We start from the raw sequence: 12,813 nt of genomic DNA on the forward strand, positions 1-12,813 counted from the left end.
TTTTTTTTTTGAGACAGTCTTGCTGTGTTGCCCAGGCTGGAGTGCAGTGGTGCCATCTTGGCTCACTGCAACCTCCACCTCCCGGGTTCAGGCAGTTCTCGTGCTACACCCTCCTGAGTAGCTGGGATTACAGGCACCCGCCACCATGCCTGGCTACTTTTTGTATTTTTAGTAGAGACAAGGTTTTGCCACGTTGGCCAGGCTGGTGTCTAACTCCTGACCTCAGGTGATCTGCCTGCCTTGGCCTCCCAAAGTGCTTGGGAGTCTTGCTCTGTCGCCCAGGCTGGAATGCAGTGGCATGAAACGTCCACCTCCTGGGTTCAAGCGATTCTCTTGCCTCAGCCTCCCAAGTAGCTGGGATTACAGGCGTGTGCCACCACACACGGCTAATTTTTGTATTTTTAGTAGAGATAGGGTTTCACCATGTTGGCCAGGCTGGTCTCGAACTCCTGACCTCTGGTGATCTGCCCGCCTTGGCCTCCCAAAATGCTGGGATTACAGGCGTGAGCCACCACGCCTGGCCTATGTAAGATATTTTGAGAGCAAGGGAGACCAACCACATTCACATAACTTTTATTACAGTATATTGTTAACATTGTTCTATTTTGTTATTAATCTCTTACTCTGCCTAATTTAAATATTAAACTTTATCATAATTAAGCACATATAGGAAAAACTGTGTATAAAGGGTTTGGTACTGAGGTTTCAAGCATCCACCAGGGTTCTTGAAATGTATCCCCCGAGGATAAGGGGGAACTACTGTATGCAAAACCCAAAGCTATACAACAATGAGAAACATTAAAAGGGAAATTCAGATGTAAGTGAAGACATTCCTCTGAATTCCCAGGTTTCTCTGAGCATCAAAACCCACCAATCTTTCAGTCCTTTTCTTGAATATTATTCTGTATCCACATTCTCTGCATCTGATTGGATCCCTGGATTTTATTTCATTTTCTGCATGACATTCTCCAGATATATATCATTAGCTGCTGCTTTGGGGGTTGAATGTCCTAGGTGTCATTGTGAGCCCCTTTTTACTCTGAGTGTCTTTCTAGTTTTCGTCCAAGTACCCACCACAAACTCCACAACCCACCAATTTCCTACCTACCCAGCAATGAGAAATGGCATCTTAATAATATTTATTCTTTCAATTCATGAGCATGCTGTATCTCTCCAGTTACGTCTATTTATTTCAGTTTTATAGGTTTATTATTCAAATATTCTGAAGCTCTGTAACTAGGTGCATACACATTTAAGATTGTTTATGTACTCTTGAAAATTTGACCTTCATTATTTATTTTTATAGAGATGAGGTCTCACTATGTTGCCCAGGCTAGTCTCCAAATCTTGCCCTCAAGCGATCCTGCCACCTTGACCTCCCAAAGTGTTGGGGTTACAGCATGAATCACCCAGGCAATGCAGTGGCGCCATCTTGGTTGGCTCACTGCTAACTCCACCTCTCAGGTTCAAGGGATTCTTGTACCTCGGCCTCCCGAGTAGCTGGGATTACAGGCGCCTGCCACCACACCTGGCTAATTTTTATATTTTTAGTAGAGATGGGGTTCGCCATGTTGGCCAGGCTGGTCTCCAATTCTCGACCTCAGGGGATCCACCCACCTGTGCCTCCCAAAGTGCTGGGATTACAGGCACGAGCCCCCACACCCAGCCCTTTGTTTCTAATTACATTCCTTGCTCGTCAGTGTACAACAATATTGATCTAGTCACTGCAGCTTTTTAAATACTTTTTACTATTTGCATGGTATACCTTCTTCCACTCTCACTGTTAACCTGTGTCTAAATATTATTTATTTATTGGAACGCTTCATGAATTTGTGTGTCATCCTCGCACCAAGGCCATGCTAGTAGTCTTCTCTGTATCATTCTAATTTTAGTATATGTGCTACCGAAGCGAGCACAGTGTCTCTATACTTAAATTGGGTTTTTAATTGATATTTTATATTTGGGTCTTGCTTTTTTATGCAATCTGTCAATCTCTGCCTTTTATTTGGTGGTTTTAGGCTATTTATATTTGATGTGATTATCAACACAGTTGGGTTTAAATATATAATTTGCTCTTCATTTCTATTTGTCTCATCTGTTCTTTGGGTTTTTTTCCCTCTTTTCCTGCCTTCTTGTGGAGTAATTGAGCTTTTTCAAGTAAATTCATCTTATCTCCACTCCTGACATATTACATATTAGCCATACCTCTTTGTTTTGTTATTTTTTATTTTTATTTTTTGAAACGGAGTCTCACTCTCTCTCCCAGGCTGGAGTGCAGTGGTGTGATCTCGGCTCACCGTAACTCTGCCTCCTGGATTCAAGCGATTCTCATGCCTCAGTCTCCTGAGTAGCTGGAATTACAGGTGCCTGCCACAGTGCCCGGCTAATTTTTTTTGTATTTTTAGTAGACACAGGGTTTTGCTATGTTGGCCAGGCTGGTCTCGAACTCCTGGCCTCATGTGATCCACCCGCCTCAGCCTCCTAAGGTGCTGGGATTACAGGCGTGAGCCACCATGCCCAGCCTGTTTTGTTATTTTGTTTTTATTATTATTATGTTTTTGAAACAGAGTCTCACTCTGTTGCCCAGGCTAGAGTGCAGTGGCATGATCTCAGCTCACTGCAACCTTTGCCTCCCAGGTTCAAGCAATTCTCCTGCCTCAGCCTCCTGAGTATTGGAAATTACAGGTGCACACCACCACACCCGGCTAATTTTTGTATTATTAGTAGAGACTGGATTTCACCATGTTGGTCAGGCTGGTCTTGAACTCCTGACCATGTGATCTGCCCACCTCGGCCTCCCAAAGTGCTGGGATTACAGGCATGAGCCACTGTGCTCTAGGGTTTACAATATAAATCTTTAACTTATCATAGTCTACTTTCAAATAATATTATTTCATGTGTAAGAACCTTACAACAGTATACATCTATTTCTTCCCTCCTGGCCTTTGTCCTACTGTTGTCATACATTCTGCCCCTATGTAACTTATAAATTCCCTAATAGAGTTGGCCCTCTGTATCTATGGGTTCTGCATCTGTGGATTCAACCAACCACAGATCAAAAAGATTCCAAGAAGCGGCCGGGCGCGGTGGCTCAAGCCTGTAATCCCAGCACTTTGGGAGGCCGAGACGGGTGGATCACGAGGTCAGGAGATCGAGACCATCCTGGCTAACACGGTGAAACCCCGTCTCTACTAAAAATACAAAAACTAGCCGGGAGAGGTGGCGGGCGCCTGTAGTCCCAGCTACTCCGGAGGCTGAGGCAGGAGAATGGCGTAAACCCGGGAGGCGGAGCTTGCAGTGAGCTGAGATCCGGCCACTGCACTCCAGTCCGGGTGACAGAGCGAGACTCCGCCTCAAAAAAAAAAAAAAAAAGATTCCAAGAAAAAAATGGATGGATGTGTCTGTGCTGAACACGAACAGACTTTTTTTCTTGTTATTCCCTCAACAGTCTAAAGATAGCATTTATATTGTATTAGGTATTATAAGTAATCTGGAGATAATTTAATATATACAGGAGGATGTGGGTGGGTGAAATGCAAACACTGCACCATTTTATATAAGCATGTGAGCATCCACAGATTTTGGTGCCTGTGAGGAGTCCCGGAGCCAATACTCCATGGAAAGCAAGGGACAACAGTACATTGTTATTACTTTTCCCTTAAGCAAAGGGAAAAGAATAATCTATTTACCCCCACACTTACCATTTCCAGTGCTCCTTACTCTTTTGTGTAGATCCAAATGTATTTTGAGTATCATTTTCCTTCTGCCTCAAGGATTCCTTTAACATTTCTCACACTGCTCATCTGCTGGTGATGAATCCTCTCAGCTTTGGTGTCTGAAAAGGTTTATTCAGTTTTCAGTTTTGAAAGATGTTTTTGCTGGATGTAGAATTCCAGTTGGGCAGTTTTTTCTTTCAGTATTTTACAGATGTGAACACAAACTCTTCCCAGGGATATATGAACTCTGAGGATGGTTTTGCCTGTTCTTGCCCAGTGACTCTTCCCCCAGCCTTGGTAGTTTTCTCGCAGGCCTGCACAGAGACTTACTGGGACGCCTCTGCAGAGCTTTGGAGATTTCTTGCCGTGTGGTTTCCTCCTCTCTAGTACTCTGGTTTTCAAATTCTAGTCACCTTGGCTTCCCTGATCCCCAAACGCTGTCTCCTCATCTCAGCAAGGCTGCTGGCCTCTGTTTGGGTTCCCTGCCCTGTGCTGGGGCCTGGACATTGTCTCATTTGTTTCATTCCTTTTGGGGATCACTGACCTGCAATGCCTGTTGTCTGAATGGGTATATATCATTTTTTCATCTATTTTGTTTGGCCTACTAGTTGTTTACAGGAGAATAGTAAACTAGTCCTTGTTATTCCTTTATAACTAGTTTATCTCCTCAAATAAAATCCCATACTATTAAGACCCATTTTAAATGTTAAAAGTTCCAAGAATTCCTATATACTTAGTTTTACCTTATATTTATTCAATTTTTGTACAATTTTGAGTATGTACTTACACTCTTGGGCTCCTGGCAAAAAATCCATTGCCCCTCAGGGGACCATGCCCTATGGGTTAGGAACCATTGGTTTAGGCCAACAGAACCTAAACCATTGGTTTAGGCCAACTCACTCTCTTAATCTCTACACTTGGAGCCTATCCTCACCTTTTCCATGTCCTTGCTGAGACCTCACGTTTTTCCTCTGAAAACTAACACTAGGAGAAACCTTACTCTTTCACCCCCTCCCCGTCACCCCACTTTACCTTGGCAGAATTCAGTAAAGTAACCATCTAAAATGTATAGACCTGGTTTTAACATTCATACATCAAGTACAACCCAAATAAATCCCAAGATGTTATGTGATCTGGTTATGCCATTGTATCCGTTGTATCCCATTCAGAGATATAATGCTCACTCACCCACCAAAAATAATAAAAAAGTAACCCCAATCTTTTTTTTTTTTTTGAGACAGAGCCTTGCTCTATCGCCCAGGCTGGAATGCAGTGGTCCGATCCTGGCTCACTGCAAGCTCCACCTCCCAGATTCACGCCATTCTCCTGCCTCAGCCTCTCGAGTAGCTGGGACTACAGGCGCCGGCCACCACGCCCTGCTAATTTTTTTGTATTTTTAGTAGAGACGGGGTTTCACCGTGTTAGCCAGGATGGTTTCGATCTCCTGACCTTGTGATCCGCCCGCCTCGGCCTCCCAAAGTGCTGGGATTACAGGCGTGAGCCACTGTGCCCGGCCAACCCCAATCTTTAATTGGGTCACTCATAACCACTAAAGTGGGTCCAGCTTATAATTCACAATAATGAAATTTTCTTTTATTTTTTCCTCTCCTCTCCCATTCTCTCACATCCAGAAAACCTCTTTAAATTCCAACACACTGTCTCTGACACCCAAACTTCCTTTTCTCTTTATCTAGATAAATGATTACTAATCTATGGGCCATACACCACTGAGGGATAATGGAACCATGTGTATACCAATAATTGTCTATATACTGAATTACTAAAAAAAGAAAAACTTATATTGGAATACTTGAAACTTCTGATATTTTATAGAATTTAAAAAAAAAAGGCCAAAGAGAAAATAGCTAAAACTTGGGAATAATGGAATAAAAGACTCCTGTATTCTCCTCTTTTGACTTTTTTTTTTTTTTGAGACAGAGTCTTGCTCTGCTGCCAGGCTGGAGTGCAGTGGCGTGATCTTGGTTCACTGCAACCTCCGTTTCCTGTGTTCAAGCAATTTTCCTGCCTCAGCCTCCCGAGTAGCTGGGACTACAGACGTGCGCCACCACACCCAGCTAATTTTTGTATTTTTAGTAGAGACAGGGTTTCACCATGTTGGCCAGGATGGTCTGAATCTCTTGACCTCGTGATCTGCCTGACTTGGCTTCCCAAAGTGCTGGGATTATAGGGGTGAGCCACCGCGCCCAGCCTTGACTCTTTATTATAGATATATAGATATAGGTACAGATATAGATTTAACTTCTTTGTCTTCTTTTAATTTTTTTTCACTGATGTTTTGCATGTTTCTAGATTCTCTACAACAGATGTAAAACAGGAACTAACCCAGCAAATTAGAATTCATACCCTTTGGGACTATTAATAATTTTGTCCCCATTATACAAGTATTGAGTTTATATCCATATTTATCTTTCATATGGCAGGAATAGCTCTCTGCACCACCCATGAGTATGGGATCTTTCCCTGCCAGACTCCTTCATTTGCAACACTGGCTTTGGGATGAGCAGCCCTCAGCTCTAGACCTGAGGCTCAGGCTGCCAGGGGCAGAAAAGCAGCAAGTGCCGACGTGGTCCCTAGGGGCAGCTTGGAGGGACTGGAGGATCCCACAGTTGTGAATCAGAGCCTGCTGGGACCTGCCCCAGGGTTGGGTCAGGAGGTACCACCTGCCCCCGAGTCTTGAGCGGCAGTGGCCTGAGTCTAGGGGAGGCAGCATGCTAAGGCATTGGTATGAGGGCTGGCATCAAGCAGCTAGAAGAGCCTTGGCCATGGAGGTTTCGTATCACCTTATACAAGTCCAGATAATCTCCTAGAGGCATCTTGACTTGCTGTTTGTTTTGGGATTGAGAATGAAAGGGACATGACAATTCTTTGAGTGGCTGTGAAGGTTCCCCCAGCTTCTCAACCAGTGCCAGGGCTGGGGCTGGACAAAAAGATACCCAGTGCAGTCCAGGCACAACCTGGCCCCCTGCCGTGAACTCCACCTGGAGCTGCTCTAGTTCCAGCTGCTCTGGTTTTATTTTCTTCCTTGCTGTTTTGCCCATTATCCAGCTTCCTCACAACAAAGGAGAAAACAGGAACTGACACAGCAAAAAAGAATTCAAGGAGTTTCCAGCAAAGGTCTGATACTTTGTGGTCCCAGGGTTTCTAACTGAAGGGATTCCCTCGACCTTACCCTCTCCACTCAGCCCTGAGTCTAGCAGGGGCACAGACAGGCAGGCAAAGCCTCCTCCCAACCTAGAGAGGAGATAACTTCCTGTTTCCCTGATGCCTCTCTGCTGGTTCCTCTAGCTCCAGCTGGAGTGGAACATTCACCTGAACATCCCTGAGGTCACCTCACCAAAGCCGAAGAAATGCAAGTTGCCTGCAGCCTCACCCCGGCACATCCACCCCAGTGGCCCCACCTATAAGCAGCCCTTTCAGTCCAGGCACCGGGAATGTGCGCCCCTGCAGATGGCCCGGTAGGTGCCGGGAAGCTGAGGGGGCAGCAGCTGTATGGGTGAAGAGGCAGGGAGCAGGAGTGACCAGCCTGGGGAGGTGGGCTGTGAAGTGAGGGCACCAACAGGCCAAGATCACCCTACAAGTTGCAAAGTGCCTGTCTTCTCAGCTGTCCTGCCCTCCCCATTGCTGGCCACTGACCCAGAGGTGGGGTGTGTGTCATAGTGTGTGGACTTCAGGGGCTAGCCTGACCAGTGCATTTCAAACTATGCAACAGAAAGACTCTGAGGACCACACCTGAAAACTTACAACTTTTCTACCCTGAGCATCGATTTGGCATCTGCCATTGGTCTGTCCTATAAACAAATCTGAACCTCCCTACCACGTGACCTGCAGGCTGTGGAAACACTGTGAACCTCTGGGCAGTTAAAAGGACCCTGGTCCACACCTACCCTTGCATGGCCTAGATCAGGGCTTCTGCCCCAGGTCCTGTTCCTTAAAGGACAAGGGCCACCCTGGGAACCTCTTTCAGCAGCTCCTCGGCCAGAGGAGCCCCAGGGAAGTGAGATTCAGACTCAGTGTTGACGGGGAGACAAGGAGGACAGTGACACACTCGATTTGAGAAAGGAAGGAGACAAAGCCCACTTGGGCCTGGTGGCTCTGGAGAGTCTCTTGCATCTCAATCTCTTTTTGTTGCTTTTCACATTCTCCAAACCCCCCACTCCCAGCCAACAGGGGAAGCAGATGGAGGCTGTCTGGAAGACCGAGGTGGCCTCCTCCAGTTACGCAATAGAAAAAAAGACCCCTGCCAGCCTTCCCTGGGACCAGCTGAGGGGACACCCAGATATTCCCCGGCTGTTGACACTGGACGTGTAGTCCTCCTACCACAAAAGTCTGAACTTCCTGAAGGCCCAGTAAGGTGCGAGGCTAATGGTCAATGTGGATTCTCCCCAATAAATCTTTCTCCAGGCTTTAACAATGACCTCATTTACTATCCCACACCAGAGAGGCTAACCTGGTTCGTCTGCTAGGCGGATGTAAGCAGGGTCCCTGTGCCAACAACACTTAGTTCTAGTGAAGGGTTTCCTTACTGTCTCAGAGGCCACCAGGGGGCTTTTCCTTCACACTGGCCTCCTGAGCTGCACATGAATTCTGAAGAGCCCCATCTCACCCTAGCCCTGGGGGTGGTTCTCGGGGGAGCCAGGTGTAGGGAGGGACAGATGAGGGAGCCCCTGGACTGCCTGAGAAACCTGAGCCTTGGGCCTGGGCCTATCTGTCACTTCCTTTCCTTACTACCTTCAAGAATGGTCCCTGGAAAGAACAGCTGGCTGCGGGGACAGAGGCAGGACTCCAGGGGCCAACAAGAGGCTTTTCTGGTTAGAAAAGGCTTAGCTCTCCTTTGCCTCTCTGGGCTTGTAGATGTCACTACTGAAGGCTCAAGGCTCTTTTAAGGACCCTCTCTACATGAGCCATCCCATCTGCCTCCTGTGACCCTGGCCCTGCGTCAGTTACAGGTCCCCAATCGGGAGAGGCTCCTGATGCCTCCAGTCTAGACCTAACCAGAGCCAAGAGCCAGAAGATGCTGGTGCTGCCCCCATCCTCCAACTAGAGACCTCAGTGAGACAGGGAGGCATAGCAGCATCAAAGAGGGCCAGTCCCTGGCCACACCTGCACTCTGAAATGGGCATGAGAGTCCCAGCATTCCAGTCCACCCAGCGCAGAAACCTGGTTTCCAATTCCTGGAGGGTTTCCAAGGGGGATGTGCATGTGTGTTGCTGTTGGTTGTTGATTTAGATACAGCAAACAGAATGGAGAATAACCAAAACAACACTGTGGGAGAACACTGTAACCCAGAGGTCAACTGGGGCCTGGCCTGGCAGAGATTCGGTTAAACTTACCCAAAGCCCTCCCCATCGTGGGGGTCTCTCCTCTCCACATCCCTTCCCTGCCTGTGCTCTGCCCAGCTTCTGAGTCTCAGGCCAGCCCCTTTGTTCTTCCCACACACGGAGATATGTGCACATAAATATCAGAGGTACGCACCCCACTTGAGTCCATACACTCATGACGTCAGTAACTTTCTGAAAATACAGAGGGACAGTGAGGAACGGGATTCATGTTGAACAGCACCAAGCAGCAGCCTCCTTTCTTCCCTCTTTCCCCGCCTCTCTCTCTGGTAAAACATGCACAATTCTAGAATTCCTTCATGTCTCAAGCAGAGCTGTTCCACCCACACCCAGGCCTCCAAAGGGATCCCAGTTTCAGGCTTAAGGCACTTATCAAAATATTGTTCCCAGCAAAGACAGCTTCCCCTTTCTAAGGGAATTTAGATGAAGACAATTTTCTCCCTGCTTTCAACCCTGTACCTGTTTACTGTGTTGATATCACCACCAGGTGCAGAGGCAGATCCTGCTGTGCTGTCTTCTTTACCCACATCCCAGGCTGCCACCACCTCCCTGCGTGTCAGGCTGCTCCTGATGTCTCAGTGTGGGGGCTCCCTGCATTGTCTTGGGGTCCGCTGTTTTGGCATGAGGATCTGCTGGTCTCTAACAAAAGTTCTCTGTCCCTGCCCAGGCTGCTGCTACCTCAGGGTGGTGGCTGTGCTGCCTCCTTTGGGAGCGCCCTCCTGGACACTGCTCCACTCCCTAAAGTGCACCTTTTCTTGGGCCGCCTGCTCCTGGCCCACCATGAGTCCTCACATCCACCTGCTGCGTGGTGCCAGGTCACTCGCCTCTTTGTGGTCCTGCTGACCTCACCGGCTCCCCTGGCCATGCTGTCCAGCTCACAGCCCCATATGGGTTCATAACTAGGCCCAACCTCATGCCCCATTATCCTGGTCTGCCTGGCACTGACAGCCTGTTTGTCTCCAGGCCCACTGGGGCGTCCTCTCGGCATGTGAGGGAGGGTTGCTCATCTTCCCTCCATGGTTTGAGATGCTAGAAGACTGCATCCCTCAAAACCCAGCAGCCCCCCTTCTCTGAGATTTTTTTCAGCTTTGTCTTACAAGCATGTCCCCAGGGTTCTCTGTCTGACAGGTGGGAGAGCTGTGTGTGTCTGCAAACCCCAAATGCTTTCTGTAGCTGGAGAAGCTTAGCCTTGACTCTGAGTGCTCTGCCCTCCCCTTGCTCAGGGTCTGTTCCTGCACAGCTAAAAACAGACTGGTACAGGTCAGGCATGGTGGCTCACGCCTGTAATCCCAGCACTTTGGGAGGCCGAGGTGGGCGGATCACGACTTTGTGTTGAGCAGTTCTGTGTCCAGGCTGAGTCTGGGCCCAGCTATGGACTTGGCTCTGGGAAGTGCTCAGGTGCTGGATGGCACTCACATGGCCTGGGCCTTGTCTCAGTTGCTCCCCAACCTGTAACTCTATTAACTCTTGCAGTGCCTCAGCGAACCAAAGGAAGGAATGCCAGGAACCTACAAATGAATCCGCTTAGCTTGCTCAAAAAAAGTCAAGCGAGTCACTCCCTGGAACCCAAATAAGCCAGAAGGATCAAGACAGCCCCAGTCTCCACTGCATCCCTTAGGTGGTGATTCTCAAGAGACGGAAACCCACAGAGAACTTGGTTGAAATGCAGGTTCCCAGCTGGTGCTTTTAAAGAAACCCTCTGGGTGTTGCTGAGTACTCCTAGAACTTTGAGAAACACTGTTTCCCTCCTGCAGTCCCCAAACTCTACATTTTTAACAAAATAGAGGTTGGTTTATTTAAAAATTCTGTCTCAATGCTGAAACCCACACCTCCTCAACTCAGTTTTAGAACCCTTTGAGTGTTGTCTGTGTACTTTGGGAGCAAACATGCCGAGATAGCTGTGAGTGGCACCTGGCACTTAGTAGGTGTCAGTAACTCTTCATTTAATCAAAATATGGACAGATACGTCACTGACATGCCAGTGATTTGCATGAAAGCTCAGAAGGTGAGAACAAAAGGAGATACCAAATACAGACCAGAGCCAGGTGTCATAAGGTGGGAGGCAAAGGTGAGCATGTCTCTGAGTGAGGACAAAGGTGGAAGAAATGGAGACATGAGGTTCAAATATAGACGGTGTGGGCTAAGGAGGCCATCTCTGGCAAACGTCTGTCAGTTCAGTTGAGACACTAATTCGGTTAGTTCAATCAGCTCACGAGCACCTACGCACCCTCCACCTGACACACAGCTACCTGCCTGGTCCCCACTCAGTCTCCCCCGCCCCGTCCTTCTCCACTCACCAGCACCCTTGGCCTAGGGACCACGCATACAAATAGGAAATTACCCTATCCTCAGAGAACCCATGTCCAGCGGTTCTCTTCCTCAGGAATGGCACCCATCCTTGCTTCCAGCCTAAGGCTGAGACTCCGGAAAGCTGAGGAGGATGTGGGATGTGAACAGCCGGTTCTGTGGATGATGCCAGGAGTAGGATTTGTTTTCTGAATCACAGCTTAAGATATCGCGAGGATGCCTGGTGTGGGAGGAAGGGGAGTGGTATCATGATGCAGGTCACATGCACAGCACAGCTGGGCCGGCCCTGGGCTGTTTCCAGCTTCTCCGGTCCCAGGCTCTTTCTTTTCTGGAGGCCTCACCCCAATGATACTTAACATCTTAAAATGCCCTCACACTAAATGTATTGCTCTAAATAATTGGAAAGCATTTTTATAACCTTGCTTTAGAAATTAACTGGCTATGAATAACTTATTTAATGTGTACTTAGCTATGAGTGACATCTCAGCAATCAGCATGCGTAGAGAAGAACTCGAACAAGTTTTATAAATGTAATGAGACTATTTTGAATATTAAATTTGACAGTGAATGAAACTGCAAATATTATGTTTTATAAAGATTTCATACATATACATTCTTTGTTTTTACATTTTGGCACTCATAATATTTTCAAAGGTTTCATGTTTTCACAGGCTCTTGGCACTGTGCTTAAGGGGCCTGGTGGCTGAACTTGCTGTGGTCATGGAGGACTTTGACCTTCTGCATGTCCTCTAGCGAGCTCTCTGGCAAGCATGCAGAGTGTCTGACATTCTTCTGCTTTGGTAATAATTTCATCTTCTTAAAGGCAAAGAAAAGCCTGCACGGGTCAAGCTGTGAAGCCAAGAGGGTTGGAAGACAAATATATATGTGTGTGTATCTTTGTGTATATATGTATGTATACATGTTTGTGTATGTATGTACGTATTTATGTATGTGTGGGTGTATTTATGTATGTATGTATTTGCACGTGTATATGTGTGTGCATGTGTATGGGTGTGTATGTATATATGTGTATGTGTGTATAGGCACATGTGTGTATGTATAAATATATATGTGTATAAATGTATGTGTATGTGTGTATACATGTATGTGTATGCATGTGTATATATATGTAGATGTGTATATACGTATGTGTGTGGTATTTTTCTAGTGATCAGGTTCATTGATACTATACAGGTGCCTCTTTTTTTTTCAGAGCAAAGTTGACATTTCTGGTCAATGTATTGCTTCTTCCCCAAAAAAATTCAGGGAAGACAAGGCATGGGAAGGAGTATTTCTCTGAGCATTGCTTCAAGCCATATTCAAGGAGTGGCCATAGCTCTGCTTGCATGGCCCACAGCCTCAGATGAGGAACCAAAACAAATATGGAAGGGGACATGGGAGAAGGGTCTACTCTAGCCTTGACTAACTGCAAA

At 47.0% G+C, this 12,813-nt stretch overlaps 1 protein-coding gene across 3 annotated transcripts in view; it reads left to right on the forward strand.

The window, feature by feature from the left end:
- The window catches only part of FAM186B (family with sequence similarity 186, member B), a 23,495-nt gene extending 11,211 nt beyond the window's left edge, over positions 1 to 12,284 (forward strand). Inside the window, exons 6-8 of one of the 3 annotated variants that reach the window (XM_011936164.1) lie at positions 7,023 to 7,192; positions 7,898 to 8,088; positions 12,052 to 12,274. In XM_011936164.1, coding sequence (XP_011791554.1) covers positions 7,023 to 7,192; positions 7,898 to 8,045 — 318 coding nt within the window. In that variant the 3' untranslated portion in view covers positions 8,046 to 8,088; positions 12,052 to 12,274. Of the gene's footprint in view, positions 1 to 7,022; positions 7,193 to 7,897; positions 8,146 to 12,051 lie in introns of those variants that run through there. The other 2 variants (XM_011936163.1, XM_011936161.1) reach the window with 2 other exon arrangements.
- Positions 12,285 to 12,813: the final 529 nt, after the last annotated feature.

Source organism: Colobus angolensis, unplaced genomic scaffold (assembly GCF_000951035.1).
Source record: "Colobus angolensis palliatus isolate OR3802 unplaced genomic scaffold, Cang.pa_1.0 Scaffold151, whole genome shotgun sequence".
Taxonomy (NCBI): Eukaryota; Metazoa; Chordata; class Mammalia; order Primates; family Cercopithecidae; genus Colobus; species Colobus angolensis.